Source organism: Solenopsis invicta, chromosome 12 (genome assembly GCF_016802725.1).
Source record: "Solenopsis invicta isolate M01_SB chromosome 12, UNIL_Sinv_3.0, whole genome shotgun sequence".
In the NCBI taxonomy this organism is placed as follows: domain Eukaryota; kingdom Metazoa; phylum Arthropoda; class Insecta; order Hymenoptera; family Formicidae; genus Solenopsis; species Solenopsis invicta.
In genome coordinates this window covers 6578409-6604953 of record NC_052675.1, presented here as the reverse complement: position 1 = coordinate 6604953, position 26545 = coordinate 6578409, and the positions used below count along the sequence as shown (strand labels likewise).

At 28.8% G+C, this 26545-nt stretch overlaps 1 protein-coding gene across 9 annotated transcripts in view; it reads left to right on the top strand.

Moving 5' to 3' along the window:
* The window catches only part of LOC105206198, a 134143-nt gene that overhangs the window by 14830 nt on the left and 92768 nt on the right, over nt 1–26545 (top strand). For 2 of the 9 annotated variants that reach the window (XM_039456094.1, XM_039456102.1), the window contains exon 2: nt 23667–26061. In XM_039456094.1, coding sequence (XP_039312028.1) covers nt 23893–26061 — 2169 coding nt within the window. In that variant the 5' untranslated portion in view covers nt 23667–23892. Of the gene's footprint in view, nt 1–7238; nt 7435–12192; nt 14239–18903; nt 18989–20988; nt 21126–23666; nt 26062–26545 lie in introns of those variants that run through there. The other 7 variants (XM_039456097.1, XM_039456101.1, XM_039456098.1 and 4 more) reach the window with 7 other exon arrangements.

Here is a 26545-nt window from a genome sequence, read left to right as displayed (position 1 = left end):
ATATCTATGAAACTTCAGGATAACAATAAATTATAAAATTAGTACTGTATTGTCAGTTTATCATTAAAAATTTAACAGTCACACAAACTCCCGTAAGATTAGCGGTCTTTAATAGTCTCTCGTCGGTGCTACAGTAAAGATTGAATACTATGCACCCATAAAATTTTATTAAAATTGGTGATTTCCTTCTAGCGATTTCTCCTTGTCAGTGAAAAATCTGTTATACCAGAAGATCCAAATTGTGATATCTTTAAATTTTTCTTTAAAAATAATTGTGTAAAAAAATAATAATTAAGTTTATGTTATCTAACAAATTAGGCCAATTTTGTTGTACGAATTTAAAAAGGGTACGAATGTGTCTCAATTGCCATCAGGTTATGCTAATTTTGGTTTCAAAAATTAATTTATATTTATTTAAGTTTGGTGACGCGCGCGGAATTATGAGCTCTTATCAATACGGATCATTAGTCATTACTGTCAGCAGTTGGAAGAGTTTAAACAAATCTCAAGGAGTTTTGACTCTAACTTGTCAATTATAAAGGTATCATTTTCCGCCGAGACAATGTTCGTCTTAATTTGAGCGCACTCATGTTGAGAAAAATCGGAAAGCTTAATTGGGAACTTCTCGAATATTTACTATATTCCCCTGATCTTACGTCATCCGATTATTATCTTTTCAGACTTGCAAAAATTTTTTAACTGGAAAAAAATTAGATTTGGTGGATAAAGTCCAAAGAGAGTCGGAATGTTTCTTTAATTCCAGGACTAGTGCCTTCTTCAAGAACGGAATTTTCAAGCTTGTAGATTGATGGCAAGAAATTATGAGACAACGTGGAGATATATATATTGATACATATATTAATGATTTAAATAAAAGCACTTTTCGTAAAAAAATCTTTTTTCTCTTTTTGCATAAAATACGAAAAAACCTTTTGATCAACCTGGTATTATTATAGTTTATAATATAGTTATGACATTATTTGTATCGTATTAATAATATATTAATAATAATTCCAAAAATAAAATAAAAATATATTTAAACAAGTTTTTAGAAAATTTTTAGAAAGTGAATAATAAATGTTTTATACAAATAAATTTACACAATAAATTTTAAATTAATAAAACAAAAATTAAATATAGCGATAAAAATTAATTTATTGTAAAATCGATTATCAATATGAATTTTCTCTCACGGTTGTTTGAGGCATAGGAGTACTTCTTCGAGTTCTTTTTTTGGTTTGCGTATGAATTATTGTTACACTAAAGATGATCCAAGTTGAGGATCGAAATGTTTAAATTGACTGCAAAAGATTTTATTCATTAATATTTGTAAAATAATTTTAAAATAGAACTGAATTTTTGGTCGGATTTTATTAATGATTTTTTGTTAGCAAGCTTATGATACTGGCTAACGCAAAATTTAATAATCACTTTCTCAATATGATTCCTTATATTGCGTTAGCTTATCAGCGGTACAAAAAACCTGGAAAAGTCATGAAATTAAAAAATGGGTACGGAAAGTCTTGAAAAACTAGAAAAGTCATGGAATATAAAATATTCCAATTTTGGTGGTCGAAGTAGTAGAACGCACGGAATTCGAGAGATCCAGATTCGAACCTTGAAGGTGTTATTTTTTCACATTAAAGTACTTTACAATTTTTCCGGAGAGAAGGGCTATTATATATGCTTCTTATAGCATTAAATTTACTATTCCGGCTTCATGACTGTGTTTCAAGTCCGATGAATATGCGGCGCGCAATTTGAGTAAGAAATTATAAAAATTAAGGATTATCATTTGGTACCAAGAACTGTTGTGACTGACATAGGATTTCTATTTTTGTGTAATAAAAATTACATTAACCTAGTTGCTTTGTCGATTTGAACTTGCCTAATGATAAAATTTAAATTTGCTGCTTTAATTTATTAAGTGCATTTGGATGCGCGGCCACTTGTAAAAATGTTTTCAAATATGTTTTTAGACAGTTCTATAGCGGATTTACAATCGAGGCGATTCAAAATTGCATATCTGGTTGTTTATGGTTTGGCACTCTATTTTTATGATATTTTGTTGAAAGATACTGTATACTTTATTATATTACTTATTTTGATGAAAGTTTAAATAAGAGCTCACGATCTTAATAAATAGATATTGCAGTTGATTATTGCAGTAAAACGTTAAATGGAATTTGTGTGAGATATTTTTTTAGCTTTTCTTGGTCATTCAACATTAGAAAATTTTTTTATGTGTATTTAAGAGTGAACTAAAAGCTTTAAATTTAAAACGCGCTTCTAATTTTCATGGATGGGCCTAATATATTGTAAATTTAAAATTTATTAAAGATTTACCATTTTCTCTTCGTTCCGATAATAATTCAAATAAACCTATTTTGATACAAATTCATAAACTCTATGTTGTGAATAAGACTTTAAAATAGGTTGTAGAGCAACTGAGTGGAAATTGAATTTTTAAGAGCGGATATAATTTATTTAAAAATTTTCTTGAAGAGCAATTATACTTTCTATTCGGAACTAACATTGCTATCCTCCAAGTTTTATACTGTTAGATGTCTATGGTTTTATGGTTTTTGAGATATATCTTTTGTACATAAAATTTATTTTTGAAATTTTTAATGATAAATTTATTTATATATCTATTAAATCATCACTTTGTGTGGAAAATAAATGCTTAGGCATGGGAGGTGCGGAGCCTAACCTCAAATTTGTTTTATGACTATATATAGTCAAATCTGTATGCTCTATGATCACAGAGCAAAATTTGGCTGGGATTGGATTAGGATTAGGTTAGGAATGTCGAGAACTGGTACTAGGTAGGAATGGAGCCGCCCAAGTGTTTACTTTCCATGCAAAACGACGATTTAATAAATATATTTGTTTATCATTGAAATCATAAGTGATGCATTTACACGCGTGTTTCAAATTCGCGCATTTGTCGTATGTGGCCACAGAGCATGTTTTTAAATCAAGCAATTTGCGTTTGTATTAGTTAATATATCAGTCAATATATTACAGAATAGTGTTCTTATAATCTATTATTAGTCAATCTTTTATTTAAAATAATTTTCTTCATCATTTTTATTAAAAATTAATAATTACAATAATACATTGAATCAATACTTTTCAGATTAAAAATTAAACCAACAATTGTCAAGGGCTATAGGAGCAGAGCTAGGTCATCGTGCTAATATAAAACAATCATATATGACAACATTAATTGTACATGATAAAAGATGGTTTCCATAAGAATTTACAAAAGCTTTTCTGAGGACGAAAAAAACACCTTATTTTTTCAACGAATTGAGGTAACATGCGTGTTAAAATGAGCGATATCAATAATATTTGTATTATCGGTTAAAAATGTATTGCATTGTTTTACTGAAGATGACCACATTTACGATCAAAACTTTTAAAATTTAAAGTTTATTGTTATTATGGATTGAAGATTGTTTATATTAGCACGACGATTTAGCTCTTGACAATTGTTGGTTTGATTTTAAAAATTAATTCTTCTAATTGAAAAATTTTTTTTTTGCTTCTACTTTCTCTTTACGTTTTTTTTTCCTGCTCTCGAAACTTTTCGTTGCTTTACATAAACATGTCTTCTTTTTAATGATTTCTTTTGCTGCTAGTTCATACACTTCTACACTCTTTGTTTCTCTATCCGCCTTTCTTATGTAATTTCTTATTCTAAAAACAAAAACAAAATAACATTATATGATGTTTGATTTAAATATCATGTTACATCCTTAAAATTAATCACGGGATAAGTATTACGATGTTAACATTTGCTTTTAAAATTTGTTAATACATGCCCCATCCTAATATTTTATAAAATTAAATTCTGTAAATAATTAGTAAAATAATATTCAAAATAAGGTAAAGAACTGAAAACAAATTAATATTAGAGTCATAAAAAACAAATTGAAGGAAAAAATAATTATAAATTTAGGCAAAAATCAAAACTTAAGCACTAAGCACACGAAAATTGTATGTTACTTGACTAAAATACAGCGCACACATGCCACCTTCTTGAACGACGACAAACGGGATATTGCATGTCTTTGGCTAGTGTAGAGTGTTAGGTCATTGTGTTACATAGAATAAAGGCTAGAATGGAACATCTAAGATGAATAGTACTTTCAAAAATTGAACGTTAATACTTACTCCTGTCAATTTTAGCCCTTGTTTCTTCTAGCTGGTTAATGTACTGACGTCATTGATAACTTAAAAAAGTACATAGAAGATCTGAAAAAAGAAAGAAGATAGAAACATGAATACCTTTATTTATAAAATAACTTGATGCTAAATAATAAATTGATAACCTAAATTGACATTTTTTCCTCATATTTTTGATATTTTGGATTTATTCTTGATTGCATTCTAAATAGATAAACCAATGTCTCCCTTTTTATATTCTTTTATAATATATATAATGAAAGATCTTATAGCAATTTTCGTTAAAAATGAAGTTTTTGAAAATATAAAAGATATTGAATAAATTGATGTCAACAGTAATAATAATTTTACAAAATAAATTAAATATCGCACTCCCAGTTCTTCAATAAATTGAGATAAAAAAAATTAATTAAGGTTAATAAGGGTTTGCGATTCTTGTAGCGCATTGTTCATTTGAATAACTTCTCATCAATTATCATTCAATAGTTTATGTATTTAAACATATTTTTATCTTTTAATTTTATAATCCGACTTATTGTACATGTATAAAGGATGGTAATAATATACTTTTACTGAAAATGGGCACAACTGTAGTCGAAACGTTTAAATACGTGGTTTGAATGGTAATCGATAAGAAGTTATTCAACAAATTAAATATAAAATTGGCCAATCAAGACGATAGGAAAATCTTGGTGCTGAAATAATATTTTATATGTTTCAATTCATTTCGAATTACGCGCCATTACTTTTGGTTTCAAACACAGTTATTGAAAATAAAACATAATTAAATTGAAAATTAGTTTAATAATGCTAGCTTGCATCTCCAAAATCTCCCAGTTTGAAGAAAGTGAAAAATTAGTTGCGAAAATTATTACCTCGACTAGGGTTTGAATCTGGATTCTTTATCTATTTGGGAGGGGTATTTTAACCAGTTTAATCACCGAGGTACTTGGTAAGATTTTTCACAAGTGATACTCAAAGAATGTCTTGTAAGATCAATGTGTAAAGACATAATTTTATATAGATTCAAGATTGCAACTTGTATAAAATAAATTAAATATAAGATAAGCCAAAACAGCCACAGCAAGATCTTACCTGAAATAATATTTCATGTTTTAATTCATATCGGATTGTGCGCCGTTACTTTCGGTTTTAAATACAGTTCTTCAAGATGAACTCCTTATAATTAAATTGAAAATTATTTTAATAATACCAATGCTAACTTGCATCTCCAAAGTCCTCTCAAAGAAAATGAAGAAGTAATTTACATAAACACTGCGTCAAGGACCGCGTCAACATCTATTAACCCTTTTTTTATCTCAGTTGAATAATATTCTAGTAAACATATTAAATTAAAATTATTCAATTTATGCTAAACTGCGGAAAGTAAAAGGGTGTTCAGAAATGTTTAAATTTAGAAATAAATGTAAATTAATGTTAAAGACTATTTGCTTAAAACTATTGGACAGATTTTTTTGTAACTACACATTATGTAACGATTAATTTTGCGATCCTATTTTCTTAGTAGAATCTAATTTCTGTTTAAAGTGATTAGATTTAGCCCTAAACTTATTTCTCAAAAAACTTATTTCTCAAAAAATTAGTTATCTGGTAAAGAATGTGATATAATTGAAAAATAGTTTATATTTTAATAGATTATTAAGAATAGAGAAAGACAAGTGAGAAAACAAAAAATCATTTTTTGGAAAGCTGTTCTTAATGATAACTCAGGATTTAATGAGCTTCGAATATTTATGAGGAAAATATTGATTTTTACGCAAATGCGTTTCTTGAGAAAAGGTTTTTAATGAGTAAGGAGATTGAAATAGAATTGTATGATCAATTGTATGATGTACAAATGATCAAAGTAATCGATTATTTGTTGCATAGAGACGAATATAATGCAGTCCAAGCTGCAGATGGCCTAGGTAGAGTTGAAATTAATAAAATAATTATATTTATATTTATGGCATAAAATTCCTATCATGAATATTTTGAAATACTAAAAAAGCAAAGGCTTAATCGGAATAAAGAAAATAAGAAATTCGAGAAAAACTGTTTATTAAATGAAATAAAAGAATTAAACTAAAGAAATTGCAAATTATGATTGACAGATTTCAAGATATTTCATTAATAGATGAAAAGATAAATGCTTTTCTCTCAAAGATGCATTGAAATTGAAAAGTTAAAGCCTTCTTTCAAAAGTGTAACGAAGTTTTGTCTTATAAATGCTTTATTAAAATATTAAAACACAATATAAACAAAATGTCTTATTGGTCACAGCTAGACCTTACTGTTGATATTTGTGTATTTTATATAGATTTTTAGATTCATAAAATTGCGCGTTGAATAAATTTTTAGTCTTAAAACACAGTTCTAAGTTGAACAAGAAATAATATGGTTTCTTAGTAGGAGCTCATAGTAAGCAATTTCGCGTAAATCCTACCACACACTTAATATGATCTTCTGCCTGTGGATGTTCTACTTTAAAGTCCTCTCGGTTAAATTTTTGAACTCACCAATTTCATTTTTGTATTATCATAGAAAATTTATTTTTCATTGCATGTAATTAATAATAATAATAATAATAATAAAAAGTTTGTTGCATCGGTTAAGCAGCGAAACTTGAAGATGCGATGAAGTTTATTCTTCTCGCTAATTGCATGCGGCACCCACTTGTTCAATTTTGACACAAACCTACATTGGTGGAGATTGTTGACGATTTCTTAAGTTATTCTGAAATAAAGCTGTTACTTTTGACTTACTTAGAAGCTTCAAAATTAATTTTGATCTTTCGAAGTTTAAGGCGCCTCCGAAGCTTTGAAGTTAACTTTGAAGTTTTGAAGATACTTAAAATTTCGAAGTTTCGAAGATAGAAGTTAACTTTGAAACTTCAAAGTTTTGTAAAATATATTCGCGCAAATGATGAATTTATTCAGAAAATGCTACAAACATTGAAAATAAGAAGACGTAATATATATGCTCAAAATATGTAAAAATATTTCTAAAAAGTATGAACTATTACATATTAATCTGTAAACTAGGGGATTTGGGAGACATATGAATTTTCAAACGCATGCTGTGTGAAGACGGAATGAGATGGACGTTCGAACCAAGGAGTAGAAAAAGTTTGAAATCTCTTTCGATTGATATAGTTAACTTTATCGTTTATTATGTCAACCAGAGTTTGAACGGCACGGCAGCAAAGTTTTATTAAAATGCGTGGGATCATCATTGTGTGTGAGTGTAACTTTTTTGTCAGTTATATAAAAAAACCGGACAAAATACGTTCGAATGTCTATTCGCGTATGTTACTCGCATATACTCTGTCTAAAGTTAGAATACTATATAGTATTGTGGAAAAAAGAGCTTCTGCGCAGGGTTCGAAATATATCATGAAACACATCAATTTTCAATCTTAGACACTTTGAATTAATAAAAATTACTTCGTATTTGCCTTGTCACATAATTATACTTTTTAATAGGAATGACAATAACATAATTTTTTCTTCTAAGAGAGAGAGAGAGAAAGTGTGACTTTTTAACTTTAAAACGTTATATTGTAAAGTCCTTGAAAGCTTTTTATTGCAATGATATAATTTAAAAAAAAAAATTATTTTTATACACCCAAAAGCCTCATAATCTTGTGACATAATTATACTTTTTAAAAGGAATGACAATGCCATAATTGTTTCTTAAATGTATTACTTTTTAGTTTTAAAACGCTGTATTTTTAAAGTTCTTAAAAGTTTTTTGTTGTAAAGATATAATTTTTAAAGAAAAAATAGATTTTTACATAATTTTTTATTTTTAATTTTTTATTACTGGTTTTTTTAATAATTTTATAATGAATTATTTTTTGGGCAATGCTATTTGTGCAGTTACATTTTTGAGAGATTCTGAACTTTTATTTAAAAAAAAAGTTTTTTTAAAAATACTGGGGCCAATTGGGACCAAAGTTAGCTTCTCAAAGTTGAAAAAGTCTCCCAGACTGGAAAATGTATTAACGTAATTTTCCGGATCGGGTTTAAGGGTTAATAATTAGAATTGATATACATATATAAATTAGGAAGAATAAAAAATGGTCAACAATTTAATTAAGAAAATTAAAAAAAAATTCTCAAATGTATGAAAAAAATAGTAATTAAATATAAACGCTTCAACATTACTAATTGTAAATCTTCCTTAGCATAAAACAACAATATTAAAAACCAGAAATTAAAACAATCAATGAAAATGACTAAAATGTAAAATAAATTATTAATAACTTAATATAACAATGTTATAAAAATTGATTAAGATAAACTTAAGAAATATAAAATCTATAAGAGGCTATAATTTCTAAGAGGTCAGAAATTGTGTCGGATTAGGATTACGTAAACCATTGCACGTTTGAATATTTTAAAGATGGATGAATGAAAAATGCATTGGAAATTAAAGTGATTTCGAACAAATTATTTGCTATAATGCTGCTATTTTGCTTAAATACCATTCTTTATGAAAAATAATTTATTTATAATGATTTGTTGCAAAATTTAGTTTTATAATGAGCTTACGTTAGAAGTGTTTTTTTACGTTCTTTTTCTACCGGTTCTTTTTCCAATTGCTATTTTTTGGTTAATTTTGCTGGACATTAAGCTATGAGTTTTAAAGGATTAAGAAAATTAAGAAATAAGGAAGTACATAAATTTATTCTGAAAGAAATGAATATAAATATAAAACATTAGTATGAATGTTTTGACATTACTAAGGCTTTCTTAGCATAAAACAATCTCAAGAACGAAAAATTTAGATAGAATCCATTAATAAAATCAATAAAAGTAATTAAAAGCATGTATTTTTTAATTTAATCACATAATTACAACATTAAAATATTTTATTTCAGATTTTGTCACATAATTTTATAAATGTATACCTATCACTATTTTTATTATTGTTTTTATATTTACTGTTACTATTATATTAATAATTGTATAATTTTTATTCTTTGAAGCTTCGAAGTTTAAAGTATTAAAGTTTGAAGGTTCAATGATTTTAATATCGAAATTTCGAATTTTAATGCAATAAATAATCTATAAATGGAGGTATAAAGGGTAAATTTTTGAAAAAAAATTTTTTTGGAAAATGAGTAGCATAGTTAAATAAAGATATTTTTTGCTGTAAAACTGGTATAAAACGTTTGTTTGATATTTTGTTTAATTTAGGAGATATATTGAAAAAAGACAAAAATCTCTTTACGTTTGAGGGGTAGTTTTATTCCTTCAAACCGTTTTTTAGCCGCAACTGAAATTTCTAAATTTATGTATTTTATCTCCTCTACATTTATGTCAAGTTCCATTAAAATCTGAATTTTTCATTTTGCGAGGTTCACTGGTTAGTGTTTACTAGGACTGATCTATCCGTATTATGAAAAAAAGATTAAAACTCTTTGGGTACTTGATTTCAATTTTTCTAAAATAATTATATTTTCAGTGCAATATATATATATATATATATATATATATATATATATATATATGTACACCCAAGGACTTTGATTCTGTCCATGGGGAAATTTTTCAAACTGAAAAGTCGCTATCTTTCTACATACTTACAGTTTATGATTAACGTAACAACCAATAAGCTCTAGTTGTTTCATTAATCATGAACTGCGAGTATGTAGAAAGTGGTGACTTTTCAGTTTAGAAAATTTCCCCATGGACAGAATCAAAGTCCTTGGGTGTACACATGGTTCGTTTAACCCGTTGAGGACACTACGTGTGAAGCTAGCATATCATTTGGTGAAAACTAAACATTGACAGTTCTAGGTTTATTTTCACTAGTTCTACAGTTCCTGATAGATAAAACAAATAGTTCTGGCCTTTAAAGCGAGAAAAACACATAGGACAAAGTGAGACGCCAGGTTCACGCAGCGTCTTAGTTTGTCCTGCGTCATTTTCCAGACCCAATTCTTGTAGGATTTTAAAAGATTCATAGTTCTAGATGAGTTCTAAAAAAAGTTCTAGCGTTTAACATAGTTTATTTAATTTAAAAAAAATTATAAAATATTTATTTTATAATATTACATGATAGAGTTCCGTGTACAAAAAAAATATTTTTTCTCTAGTTCTGAACTTATCTAAACGTCTTCCGTAAAGTTCCAGTTGATTTAATTATTTATTAAATAGTTAATAAAAAATTAATATCTTCTACAAAAAATATATATTTGCGTATAGGATGAGACGCTGATCTATATTTGAGAGTTCTGTGTACTAAAAAATATTTTTTTTCTAGTTCTGAACGTATCCAAGCGCCTTCCGAAGAGTTCTGATCGATTCAATTATTTATTAATTAAAAAAAAATTATCTTCCGCGAATGATGAATTCTATCATATATGGGTGAGACGCTGGTCTATAATTGACAGTTCTGTGTACGGAAAAATATTTTTCCTTTAGTTTTGAACGTATCTTAGTACCTTCCGAAGAGTTCCGGTCGATTTAATTATTAATTAATTTAAAAAAAATTGTTATCTTTCGCGAAAGACGTATTTTATCATATATGGGTGAGACGCTGGTCTATATTCGACAGTTCTGTGTACCAAAAAATATTTTTCTTATAGTTCTGAACGTTTCCAAGTGCCTTCCGAAAAGTTCCGGTCGATTTAATTATTTATTAATTTAAAAAATTGTAATTTTTTGCGAAAGACGTATATTTGCGTATATTGCGCTGATCGGTTGTTTAGAGTTCTGTGCTTAAAAAAATATTTTTCCTATAGATCTGAACTTTTTTAACAATATTACGTAGAGATATTACGCAGCATTATTAATTATTTGTTAAATAATTTTTATTTCCTGATATAGCCGCATTTATTGTTATATGTATACTGGCAAATGTATTGTTGTATGGACACTGGCTTTTCTCAGCCTAACCCGAAACCAACGACGTAGACGTGATGAGATTATGGTTCTTTTTTTGCTTTTTTTTATTTTTTGAGGGTGTTTTTTTTTATTCTTTTTGTTATATTTAAAAAATTTTTTTAATATACGAATATACGACTTTTGCGGAAGATAACAATTTTTTTTAAATTAATAAATAATTGAATCGACCGGAACTTTTTGGAAGGCGCTTGGATACATTCAGAACTACAGGAAAAATATTTTTTTATACACAGAACTGTCAAATATAGACCAGCGTCTCACCTATATATAATAAAATTTCTCTTTCGCGGAAGATAATAATTTTTATTTTAATTAGTAAATAATTGAATCGACCGGAACTCTTCGGAAGGCGCTTGGATACGTTCAGAACTAGAGGAAAAATATTTTTTGGTACACAGAACTCTTGAATATAGACCAGCGTTTCATCCTATACGCGAATATATATTTTTTTGTAGAAGATATTAATTTTTTATTAACTAATAAATAATTGAATTGACTGGAATTTTATGGAAGAAAAATGTTTTTTTTTTTTGTACATGGAACTCTATTATGTAATATTATAAAATAAATATTTTATAACTTTTTAAAAAATTTAAATAAACTATGTTAAACGCTAGAACTCTTTCTAGAACTTATCTAGAACTAGATCTTTTAAAATCTTACAAGAATTGGGTTTGGAAAATGACGCAGGACAAACTGAGACGCTGCATGAACCTGGCGTCTCACTTTGTCCTATTTTTGCTTTAAAGGCCAGAACTATTTGTTTTATGTATCAGGAACTGTAAAACTATTAAAAATAAACCCAGAACTGTTAATGTTTAGTGAGTTTTCACCAAATGATATGCCAGCTTCACACACACGGTCACTAGGGGTTCAAAAGGTCTCACGCTAACTTTAAGGTACATTCAAAATCGAACAACCTTCTATGAAACTAATTTTTATCTAAAAGTATGCTATCTTGAGAATACACCTCTAAATTTTTGTTGAATTATCTTAAAAATTTTAAAATTTTATGAATATTTTTGTAAAAAAGCCAAATTTTGCGATCTTTTTCTATTAGAATTTTTTTATTATGTTAATTTTTAATTAAAAAATATTATTGGATGATAAAGAACAGACCTCAAAGTATGTCCAGTAAAATTTTTGCGATGAAATATCATAAAGCTTACAAATGGCGACTGATTTTGTGCAGGGGGGTCCAGTGGATCCCATATGACCGCTATGTTATTATTTGGAAGTATGATCTTAACGGGTTAAATAAATGAATGAAGATATTTTGATACTATTACATAGCAACAAAATAGTAAACAAAATAAAATAAGACATTACCTTATGTTTAGTGAACTTTATTTAAACTAACGTATAGCTTACAAGCCCGCTTGCGGAGCCCGCAAGATGCGGGTCACCAATTTTAATAAAATTTTATGGATGTGTAATATTCACTCACACCTTTACTGTGGTAAACCAGTTCGTTGCGGATATTGAGCAATCTCGAGAAAATAAAATAACGATTAAATATTTCCATACTTGCAGTACCGTTACAGCTTTTAGTTTTTTTTAAGATTAGACAAAAAAAAACAATAACAAAACTGTTTTACTTGAAGATCGTTGTAAATATGACGCTTTTTCTAACACCTGACACTACGCCACTGGCTCGACAATCATTCTTCTGTAACAGTATTATAGGGGCTGGAAATATTGAATCGTAATTTTCTTGAGAATGCCCAATATCCGCAACGAACTGCTTTACTATCGTAAAGATGTGAGTGAATACTACACACTTATAAAATTTTATTAACATCGGTGACTTGCATTTTGCGAGCTTGCCTTGTTAGTAAAACTTATATTAAAAATGATGTTCTTATGTTGAACAGAGTTTTGTTCTTAAATATACAGAACAAAAATTGTAATTTTTAGAATGTCGGAATAGACCTTTATTTTAGAAAAGAATGGAATATTGCAGAAACCATAATTACTAATTAAATTTTGAAGATAAAGTTTCGCTATATTTTAAAGAATTTTATAATTGAATAATGATTGATAATGCACTTTAAGGTCAAAATTTGCCTATGAAAGAAATGTTTAAAATTGATCTATTTTTATAATATTGGTTTTGTTGAACTAGAATATAAAGTGAAAATTATCCAGTTTGGCAAACTTTGTGAAAACGCAATTTTTTTACACGAAAGTCTTGTTTTGCAGAAAATATTTTTTTAATGAATACAAGATATGTCTTATTAATGTTCTTTCAGCGCGGTAAGCAGTGCGCAGAAAATTTTCCAAATTGATATTCTAATGTATTTATTTATAATCCATGGATGTTTCGGCTTTTTTTCGGGGCATCATCAGCCATATTCTAAATTGAACAGTACCTCAAAGACGAGTCATGATAAAAACATCTTTATGTCTCTCCTTTACTTTAGTACGGGATTTATAGATCCTGTGAAAATGAAATCTTTGGAAACTTTCGTCAAGGAGTATCTATGTAATCTTATTTGAAAAAGTACATTACATCGATACTCGATTTCTTGAAGTTTATTATTGTCGCCTTTTCAATGTGCTGATTGGTTCTCATTTAGCGCTTACTTCGTGAACAGCTGTATGTTATCGCGGAGATTGTGTATTTTGACCATAGACTTAGGAATTTTGACTATGTGTATAAGAGGTTAATAGTGTAATATTAAATTTATAATTTGTATGAAATTATGTAATATCAAAAGCTCTGTAGCGTGCGCATAACGCGTGTTTGTTTTGTCTAATGTAAATAAAAAGCACAAATAAACTTGATTTCATGAAACGCATTTCTATGCTAGATTTCATCTCTATACTTTTATATATTGAGTTTTGCGTATGTAAAAAAAATGATTTTTGTTATACTACAACATATTTATTATTAATAAAAAATTAAAGAAACATTTGCAATTTCAGTATGTTGAAATGAAAGAGGATTGTGACATCTATATGATAATATTATATGTATATATGAACATTACAGTAATTGACTACATTTGTAATTTTTGGTTAGATTTCCGAGTCGGCGTCCATTGCCCCATTACAGCTGTCAGCTTACCGATCGCGCATAAGTTGTGCAACGCTTTGTCTCAGAAACAGTGGTATCATATAAATTGTAATTTTTGTCGAGTCATCGTTAAAACTTTTTCCTTTTTTAAATAATTTCTATTAAATAATTATTTAAAAGACTTAAACTATTTTTATTAATGTGCCCTCTCTTTCACACACACACACACACACAGCACGCACGCACGCACGCACGCACGCACGCACGCACGCACGCACGCACGCACGCACGCACGCACGCACGCACGCACGCACGCACGCACGCACGCACGCACGCACGCACGCACGCACGCACGCACGCACGCACGCACGCACGCACGCACGCACGCACGCACGCACGCACGCACGCACGCACGCACGCACGCACGCACGCACGCACGCACACACACACACACACACACTCTCTCTCTCTCTCTCTCTCTCTCTCTCTCTCTCTCTCTCTCTCTAACAATTTATATAATTGTTATTATAACATTTTATTTAATGCTTTTGTGTTGCAATTGTATTGAATTTTAATGTTAATTTATTTTAATCATACTTATTAATTGATGATATTATGTAATGTATGTACATATAAGTTTTTTTGCACAATTCTACGCATATTGTACTTCTGTGTATATTATTTTATGTAAAGTACCTAAGTCGAATAAGGCCCATTTAACTTATTTTATTTTTTATAAACTTTACAAAGATATTGAAATAAATTAAATGAGAAAAAAATATTTCAATCACGCACCAAAATAAAATTATCTTCTATATAGAACATTTTTGAATAAACAAAAAAAATTTTGTTTAAACTCTGACATTGAGCCTTCTTATTTTTGAGCCTTGGATTAAAAATAAATTGAAAATAACAAAGAAACTAAACAGTATTTTCCAAATCACTTTAAAATTAATTGTTAATTACAAAAACAAAATCTTTTAAGGTTTATTTTACTGTTAAACATTACAATTATCTTTAATTTTGTTTATAATTAATTTTTTTAATTTAAAAAAATGGTTATTTGAGTGCAATTTTAGTTTCTGAAAAGCGTGATTGAAAATCATTATTCTCTGTTGCAAACTGCATACATAATAAATAAATGACAATCGCCATAATAATAAGTGTATAAGTGGGCCTTATTTAATATAACATTATTTATAAAGACGTATACTTATTTAAAAAGTCGATATATATATATATATATATATGTACCATGTACTAAACACCAAACTCATTTTTACGACAAAATTCGGGTCCTTTTGCTACCCAAAGTTCGGTCTCCTTATCCTACTTCCTGGGCTATACCGACAATAGAATTCCATAAATGTTTTGAGAGCTGGATCAAGCGCTAGCATAAATACGTTGCAGTCGATGGGGAGTACTTTGAAGGGGATCACAATATCAATTTTGATGAATAAACTTGTATTTTTAATTTTCTGAATGAATTCCGAGAACTTTTTGATCAAGGTGGTGTGTGTGTGTGTGTGTGTGTGTGTGTGTGTGCGTGTGTGTGTGTGCGTGCGTGTGTGTGTGTGTGTGTGTGTGTGTGTGCGCGCGCGTGCGTGTGCGTGTGTGCGTGTGTGTGTGTGTGTGTATATATAAATGTTTTTTTTTGTTTTTTCTATAGTTAGAAAGTTGAATGATATTATAATATAATGCAATGTTGTAATAAATCATAAAATAACGTATACTTATTAAACTTACAAAAAAATTTTTATAAAAACGGTTGGTTTATCCACTTTGTTACAAGTTTTTGTTATACTGAATAAAGTACGGTATGAATTCCCCAGTCTCTTTTTACTTATTTCCTATGACACATCTTTTGTATTTCATATATAAAGCGCTAAATCTTTAAATGGTAAATTTAAAAGTGGGTCTTATTTAGTACTGGGCTTTATTTGGTTTATATATATATATATATATATATATATATATATATATATATATATATATATATAAGGATTGTTCGATTAGTAAGGTAAATTTCCACGAAATGGCGTTACAATAAATTGTGCCGTATATAGCCAGGAAGTAATACTCTTCAAACCGCCTCATACCAAATTTCAGCCAAAAGCGACGCTTTGTTTATGTATTGCAAACGTTGGAGGTAGTCATGGCAGCAGTTGTAAAAATGTCAAAAGACGAATTCCATGCAATAATTATTTTCAATTCTGGTGCAGCGTCCCCGTGAACTTCGTCCATCTCGGCTTTGATCTGCGTAGCCGATTCATTTCTTTAAATAAAAATATTTAATTACCACATGGAATTCGTCTTTTTCCATTTTTATGACAACTGCTGTTTTATGATAAATGCTGCACGTAAACAAAACGTTGCTTTTGGTTAAAATTTGGTATAAAACAGGGTTTGAAGAGTGTTACTTTTTGGCTATATACTACACAGTTTATTATGGTTCCGTTGAAATTTACTTATCGAACGACCCTCGTGTGTACACACACACACACACACACACACACACACACACACACACACACACACACACACACATACACACACACACACACACACACACACACACACACACACACACACATACATACATATATACATACATACATACATGTGGATCCAAAGTTATTTTAATATTTATACAAAGTGTCATTCTTTTTCCTTCTTTTTTTTAATATTTATTTTTATAATATTTATTCTTTTGCAGTACTCGATTTCATTGCTACGGTTATAATTAGGTTTTTTATTTACTTCTCTGAAATATTTAAATATTTATTAGTTATATAGTTTCATTTAGTATATTTAAATTTTGTTTTATATTGTGTTGTAAGAAACAATTTAACGAGATTATCTATAATAAAAGCTCACACTCTCGTTATTTGCAATAATGCATTTGAATTTTTAATAATTTGATTAAATTCAAATTTATTAAAGTAACTAAATATTTTGCAACTTTACAAATAAATCGTTTTGCAATCAGTATTCAAATCTCTTACCACACCCTTTGACCTGAATTTGAAAGGTGGGCACGGCATCTGTAATCCCCTATCTTTGAACTTTCTTATTCCCTTTAATAATACCTAACAACAGAGAGAATAACAAAAAAAGAACATATCTTAAAGATATCTTTAATACGTTTTATGTGTCGATTTTGAATATGATGCTGTTTGTGATATAATTAAAAGATTAGTCCACCGTTAAGCAATTCGCTGTTTAATTACCGTCTAAACAAATCACTTTGCAGTATATTTTCTTGCACACGAGTACAGTTATGAGAAGTAAAAATACTATCAATTTATAACAATATATGAAAGCAAATTATCAACTAATAATGTTTTATCCTAAATATGTATTCTCTTTTACATAAATCTTATATTATCCTAATCTTTTTATTTTTGCACGCTTAGAATTTTATTCCAATTCTGGGCATACATTGTATAAAGATCATTTTCCTTCAAAATAGAAAAGTGAAAGAAAGAACCTTTCGATGTCTATGTAGGTTATACTGTGCTCATGCGGTCTCACTGCCAAATATGGCTGGCCGCAGTATTCTTAGCACTGCTCGAACACGAACGACACTCGACGGAGTCGCCCGACATGCATACCTATCGTTGCCTATATCTTCGTTTTCCTCTGCAACTTACTTTCTTTTTCTCCTTTTAATTGCATTGTTATTATCTATTTCTTAAGAAAAAATAAAATAAAACTACATGCAAATTTAAAGATTTAAGTGTAGATAAAATGAAAACTGAAAACTTAAAGATTAATAAAACTAAAAATTAAATTTATAGTAAAACCAGTGTTTGTCGTTATAATGTAAAATGATTTAGATAATTATTTAAATGAAGAAACGATTATATTTTTTCTTTATGTAGAGTATTAGAATTTCATGCTATGTAATTTATTAGAACATTATTTTAGATCAAATGTTATTTTTTAAATGTGTTATTTGTTTAAATTATCTACGTTAATAATAGGGGAATATATAGATCGATATGTGAAAACACAAATAAAGATGAACCTTATTCAGTCAGAGTTGGCTCTTTATGCTGATATTTTGTGTATTTCATATACTTATCTGAAATGCTGTTTATTACAACAAATTTTTTCAAGTATTTGGGAGGAGCAGTAATAAATGCTTGTTAGCATCAGCATCAATTTTTTATATCGTGATGTTATTATTTTTGTTCAATTTATAACTGTATTTTACAGAACGAAAATTTTGGCGTGTAGTTTTGATGATTTTAAAAAAATATATAATAAAAACATACAATAATTATTAGCACAAAGATTTAGCTATAATTGGATAAAGCTCATCTTTAATTAGTTGTGTCTTTATCTCATCTTTAATTAGTTGTACCTAATTTAGTACGGATATAAACTGATTACACATCTGATTAAAACATTGATTTAAACACATTCTTATTTTGGCTTGCCTGATACAGTACACCGTTTGTTATATTTACAGTTTATCCAGATTTAAATTAAATTGGGTGTCAGAATATTACATAAAAAAGTTTTTTAAAAAAACATAACTTTTATTCCAAAATTCTATAATTCTTTCTTAAGATAAATTAACTTCCAGTTGAGGGGGTAATCACTCTTGAATTCCTTGTACAACCCGCTAGAAGTCCGTTGAATTTTTCGAAATCCGATGAAGACCAGCGAAGTCTGGCGTAGTCCGATAAAGTCTGGTATAATTTGACGAAATTAGTTAATCGGTTATTAAAGAGGGATTTTTGATGATTTTTTTTTTTTTTTTAGGGGAGATCTTTTAGCAATCATAATGAATTCCATTGACTTCCAACGAAAGTCCGATGAAGTCCAATAATGAAGTCCATAGTCCAGTGTGTGTATATTTATTTTCTGAGTAATTACCTCCTCGCTTCTAGTAGTATAGGAAATAAGGATTTTTTTTCGTAATACGGACAAAAAATTACAATTTGTGATTTGATACAACCAGTCACCAGCTACAACATTGAAGTATATTAGTATTTAAAATCTAAATTTAAAAAATTGAATGGGCAATTTTGAAAAGGTATCATGTCTCTTTTTTCGAAATAGTTTTTTTTTGCATTTTCTTCTGCTTGTGTGCATTGTTAACTGTGAAAACAGGTCATTCTTTATTGGAAGAGGAACCAAATAATGATTTCACAAGTTTCAAAAAGGTTTCATTACTGAACAAGAAGAACATTCCGAGGAAGATTCTTGGCTTTCTACTTTCTAGATTCACGTTTTTTAATCGTTTTTCAAATGTTCACTATATCAGAAAACATAATATGAGTTTTCTGTAATTTTTGCAATTTAAATTTAGTGCTGATTTTTAATTTTTTAATACAGTAAAGAAAAACTGTTTTTTTTTGCAATTTTAAGTGGGGGGTTTTTTTTTATTGATAAAATCGGTCATCTTGTGAATTTGTATCATTAGTTTTGAGAAGGAGTCATATTCAAACATCCAAATTTAACTAAAAGGATAAATTTCAAAAATGGTTATTGGCAATTATAAATAGATCATTAATAAAGCGTTTATGCAAATTTTGGTGGCGTTGATTCAAATAATTAGAAAATAAAAACGTTTTTTTCTTTGTTTCCTGTAAAATTTGGATTTAAGGACATAACACCTTTTCAAAATTGATATTTTAATTATATTTTTTTACTTTTTTCATATGTCAGCTTTTCTTCAAATGTATTATACGTCATTACTATTATTGGCATCAGTGGAACGTCTCTTTAACTGTGAACAACAAATATGTACCATACAGATATTGTTAGAAAATATTTTATTATTTTTTTAATAAAACTTTATAAATAAGAATATATTATTTCTATATCCTAAGTTGTTTTGTTTAGTAGTGACATTTTTTAAAATTTTATAAAATAATTTGTAATTTTATTTTTTATCTAGATAAAGTTAAAGTTATATTATTTTTATTTTATTTAAAATATGTTTACATGATTTATGTTTGTCTAGATAATTTTAAGTTATTATTTTTAAACGGAATATACACATTGTCTATTTCTTTAAAAAAATATATTAAAATAAAAGCTACACGCAAATAACAAAACTTTGAACGCATAAAATGGAAGGAGAAAGGTTAAAGGTTAATATAGTAAAGTAGTAATGTAAAAAATATAGTAATATAAAAATTAAATTTATGGTAGAATTAAAAAAAAATATTAAAGAATCATTCAGATGATTCACATTTTCACAAATAAAACAAAGCATATATTAACTAAAGCAATAAAATTTTATAAATAAAAATACACTGTTTATCATCGTAAAACAAGAACGATTATAGTTGTCTTTTTTTTGCTAGGAATATATATATATATATGTATATATATATATATAAGCAATTTTTTTATATCGCTATTTTATCGATTAATGACGTGGGACTTACATATATACTGGCTATCAATTTTTCTCGTTTTACATGCGGTATTAGCAGATATAGTTGCTAAGCAAGGCAGTGAACCGCGGCTGGTTTGTTATCGTAATATCAGCCCTTTAACGCCAATTAGGCCATAATTAATTGATCGTCGAGAACATCCAACGAGGTTATTAGGGTCAGTAACGTTGGTCGACTCGTAGAATGACACTATTATAGTCACTATGCAATATCTTTGCGAATAATTCTTTTTTTAAAATATATTACAATTTTATATGCGGATTTATAATATTTTACTGTCGAAATTGTTTTTAGTATAAACGTGGGTTAAAGAAGTGTCGATTTGGCTCTTAAGTGAAATCTGATTAGATTTTGAAAAATTACTGTTTGATTTTTTAAATGACAGGAAATAATTTTATTTCTCAAAATATACGAAAGAATATTTTTATGAAATTTTAAGGATCCAAAAAAAATGAAGCAGAAGCGATTTGAATATAAAGGCACGTGGTCTGAAGTATCATTACTGAACTATACGAGAGTCTACTTCATTTTTCAATAGAATGAAAACCTTTCAAGAAACAAGAATCTTGTGACGAGGTATTTGGATGTAAACACTCAAAATAATAACGAATATTTAAATTAATTTGATTTGGCATTTTACATTGAAACATACAGACCTAAAACCAGTGTTTGTCGTTATCTATATAATATTTAGATGAAATCATCTGGATAAAAAGATCGTTTTATCTTTATGTAGATTATTATAATGTATTATTTTTATTTTTACTTTATATAAAAAAATATTAAATCATTTAAGATAATGTATAACAATAAGAATGAAGTATTGTTTTTAATCTCAATCTCTAAGTTAATTTAACAAAAAAATTATCTAAAATGATAGTAACAGAGTTGCGTTCTGAAATTGATTACGAGTACTAAAAATGTATATCAAAATATGAATTAATGCCGTGAGAGCCAACACATGATGTTTGTGTGAGAATTAACAAGCAATTATTATTACAGACGTTTTGATCCTCTGGTTTGGATCATCCTCAGTGTAAAATTATTTCTTCTATCCATATGCAATGGTTGATAATCAGGCGTGTAGCACAGGTACAAAAATTGACAGCCGAAAATAATGCAGTTCAATTATAGCCAATGTGATACATTTTACCGTTCACGTCATCGTATAAAAAGTTTTTTGAATGGTCATATTAAAACAATTATGTACAATATTTTTCTAAAAATAGCGCTACGTAAAAATATTGAATAACGGAAATTAGACAAAATAAAAAAAAGAAAAAAGAAAGCAATACTAACATGCATAAAAAAGAATTTTGCGGAGATATATTGCGGAGATAAGAAGTAATAATTTTACATTGAGGATGATCCAAACCAGAGGATTGAAACGTATGTAATAATAATTGCTTGTTAATTACATTAATTCTCACACGAACATCTTGTGTTGGCTCTCACGGCATTAATTCATATTTTAATTTCCTTCTTCAGAGCCTTTCCTATTTTATTAAAAATGTATAGTATATATAACTATAGATTTTTAGTACTGAAAATGTATGTCAGAATGCAATTTAGATTGCACAGATCATCAGTAGTGCAATATAAAAATTGCTCGAAGATTATAAATTCGAAAACTTACAACAAATTTTGTGAGTTATATGTAAATTATATATCCTTCTATTTTTTAACTTTTTATTTATGTACTTAAATCTAAAAAAAAAAATATTTTTAGTTATATTAAATTATTTAAAGAACTTTTATTTTTAAGAAATATAGATGTAGAAATAAAAATAAAAATATTAATAACCCCTTTACATATATGCGCGTACGCATGGATGTATGTACAGGGTATTTGGAAAGTTCTTTCTTAATATTTTGGAAACTAAGTATTTTTGAAAGAAATGTTTTAGTTGAAAACTGTAATGTTTAAAAAGATATATTTGCTGATTTTATTGACCTCGGGTGGCATCGTCAAGGTTAGGTCAAAGTCAAATTGATTTTTTTAATTGAAATCCTATTTCTTGTTCCAAAATCTAATAACTGGTGTTAAGAGCTTTTCCAAACACTATAATAAAATTAATTTTTATTAAGTACTTTTGAAATATTTGCAAGTTACATTATACTGTAACTTTCAAATGTCATAACTTGGAAAGTACTTACTTTTCGAATACTCTGTACATCAATGTGCGCACCACACGCACATACACACACACACACACACACACACACACACACACACACACACACACACACAGTGTGAGTAGAAGGATGGGATTGGAAAAAATAAAGATAAAAAGAATATAAGATGTCATGTGTTTTTGTTCAGATTTCAATAAAACATTGAATTTTCAATACTTTTTTTATCAGTCTATCTTGAAATAAACTTTTGCAAAGTCAGCAAATCAATAATGTAAGGAAACGTGTATAAGAAAGATTCCATCATTTAGACACAAGGTTATTTTACCAGTCGTTCTTTAAATAAATATATAAAATATTAAGAATATTCTGTCATGTGTGTAATTTTCCATAGAAAAAAATTTCAAATATTTTTACACATTAAGAGCTACTCTTATGAAAAATACACCCAACTAACTCTGTGTTTGAAATGACACTCAAATGAGTGTTAAACTCTCAAATAAATCTCCAACTTGAGAGTTAACACTTAATGGAGTGTCATTTTGAACACTATTTATGGGTGTATTTTTCATGAGGGTAATCTACATATTTTTATGGTATTATATAGTTTCTATAAAATTGCATTTTTTATATTTATAAGATTAATCATATACTTTTTACTTTATTATTTGTATAAATTTTCAAACTTTTTTTACAGTATACATGAGAAAAAGTAGAATAGAAACGTTTGTCATTACTATTTTTTTTTAATTTTTACTTGAAATTTTATGTTAAGCCCGCGCACGTGAATAATTTCGTATTTTTATGAGATAAGTTGTTTTCTTTTGTCATTTTTATCTAATCCAAAGATCATAACTCTTGTTTTTATCTTCAATATACAAATATTTGTCAATTTTTTAATAATTTTACTATTTTTTATATTTACAATTTATTGTTAGTTATTCTACTAAACATTTATATTAAAGTTAATTTATATTTTTTCAGATCATCATTTATCTGTGCGAATTCGGACATTGTTTCAACCACATTATTAACTTATTAGAAAATTCTCCATGATATTAATAATTACACATTATAACAAGAAGAAAAATAGAAAACAAAAGGTGAATGTAAACGAAAGAAAGAAGCGACGATGGATCATAGAAAAGAAAATTATAGGATAACATGGCGATTATGGAAATTGAAATTCTTGGACCAACCGGTCTAAGATATGCCAGGGATAACAATATCTCAACAAACCTCAAAAACACCATTGCTATTGTCGGCTGATATATCATATCAGTCGTCGTTGTCCTGGGATTGCCAGGTCTACGCGACACGACGCAATCTCTTTACATCAGCGATTGTCAATTCACGTCCAAGTAAAGCAGTACACTGTTTAAATTTAAACCCTTACTTGGTGAATGAATCACATCCGATATGTGATCGAGTGAACTGTCGAACAATCCATTTCAGTTATGCAATTCCAATTGACATCGTGCACGTTCGAAAGAATCCCGAATTAGTCGAATTGGTGTTGGATCAATCTATTAAGTTGAGCAATAAATTGGTGAATTTTCTACTCAATTATCATCCGCAATCACATCAACAACAGCGTTTCTATGATATGGCTGCCACAGCTAAGCATGATTTACGTCGTAAATTTCCCGCGGATACGTCCGCTTCCGGAGAGGAAGATATCGCCGCGATTGCCAAACAGATCAGTGATCATGCAGAGGCGATTTATCAGACATGGAAAAGCCGTGGATTAGCACCAACGGAGATATTAACTTGCCATAGCAATACAACTGCTGTTGACAAATTTGGTAGTGCATTGACACCATCCAATTCGTCCGCTATCGGGAATGCTGTAATTGGAAATAAAATTGGTGATAAAACGTTGCCGTCAGTCGAAAATTCTTCTTCAACGACCGTAGATATATTAACTCAAACGCCGAATTTGGATAATGGTAATCTTGAAAAACTAGTCAATAATTTTGTAGTAGAAGACAAAGCTAGAATAGCTGCTTCCAAACAAAGATCACCATCTAAGCCATTACCATATTCTATTCAATTTGCCTTACAGAAATTTGAGAAAAATTCTATGCAGCAACAGCAGACAACTGTCACAAAGAATAATATAATTTCCGATAATTCGAAGAAATTGACGAGTGTTTTATTATCACCTACTTCATCGTTTTTGAATAAACCATCACAAATAATAAAACCTCAAGTTCCTGCGAAGACACCCAGCTCTCATCATTGCGAAATCTTCCTGGAGACTATTGAAACCACTTTCCCAGTTGATTTGACACTTTCCAATAGAGTGACACAGCAAAAGAGGCCCAATAGTACATTAATTGCATTATCGCCTACTGATTCTTCGTTAAACATTAACTCATCGCACTCGACCAATTCAGGTTTGACAACTTGGCCATTGAAAAATAAATTAAACGACTCTAAAAGAATTGCAGATGTATTTTGCACATCAGCAACATTTCAGCAAGAAAATGTTACGAAAACATTGCCAACGCAGAATGAAAAAAAATCGATTATGACGAACGTGAACTCGCGATGTGTGTGCCTCGATGAAGTCGCACGAGAAGAAGAAAGACTGATAAATGCTTTAAAAACAGGTGCTATAATCACTGAAGAACCAGAGGGGACAATGGAGACCTGTTCGTGTAACAGGCAAAAATCGACTATTAAGGAAAAATCAAAGATTGAATCGGTCAAACAAATTATTGGAGGCCATAATTATCATGGCAATAGTCCGATAATATCTAACTCCGGGACTTTTAATTCTACGTCAAGTGAAATTAATACTGGCAATGTTGTTGCCAGCGCTACTGTGTCTAGTGGTCATATTGCGTTAGTCAATAACGCGAAATCACTTAGCAAGGATGATCTATCCGCTATGTCAGCAATTGACTATGCTAAAGTCAGATATCAAGCTGCTCAACAAAATCCACCTACTCAACAGCGACTTGAAGAACAGCGAGCTTCCAACAGTTCGTACAATTCCACTACAGAACAATTGGTTTCCAACGCGAGAACAAAGTTCGAAATGGAGATACGAAAGGATAAAGATACTAAGGATTCGGATAAAGATTCAGTTACATCTAAATGGGGACCAAGAATTACTTCTCCACGACCACGTCTAGAACAAACTGTGCCTCATCCAGAATTGACTAATCAACAAAAGCAGCATTTAAGAACAGCTGCGGCGACAGCTACAAGCAACAATCCCATCAGACCGTTTCTCACTAGAGGTTCCGTGGCAGAGCGTGTACTCATTTTTGAGAAATGCCCGAGCGAGCTGCTGTTAGATAAACGTGGTCCACGACAACCGGCTATTAATACGTGGAGGGGTGGTCATGAAGTGCAAAATAAAGCTCAGGTAATTGTTTTAATTTTTAAATTCTTGTTAAAGAATTTTTTTTTATTGCAACATTTTCCTTTTATTATTAACGCAGTTATATTAAAACTTACTATAAATGAGCTATAATTTAGACTTGTAACATTTTTTGCTGTTTCTGAAATTGAGTTTTTGTTATGATAAAGCAACAAACATTGACCATTAGTCGCTTTGTATTGTGACATTTAAGCAGACTGTAAAAAAATAGTTTTAATTGCTACTATCAGAGTACAGTGTAAACTAGAAAAAAGTATCTATACACTAATGTTTACAAAAGGCTTTTAATATCACGTTTCAACTTTACACGTTTTATGTATATTTTTTTCTACAAAAACCAAGTGGTCTTTGTATCCATTGATAAATTTTTCTATTTTAACTCATGTGGTACTCTCTTTAATTTTTATACAAAATCTAAATAGTACTATCTCTGTATTATCATTGAAAAATCTTCCTATTCCAATCCATG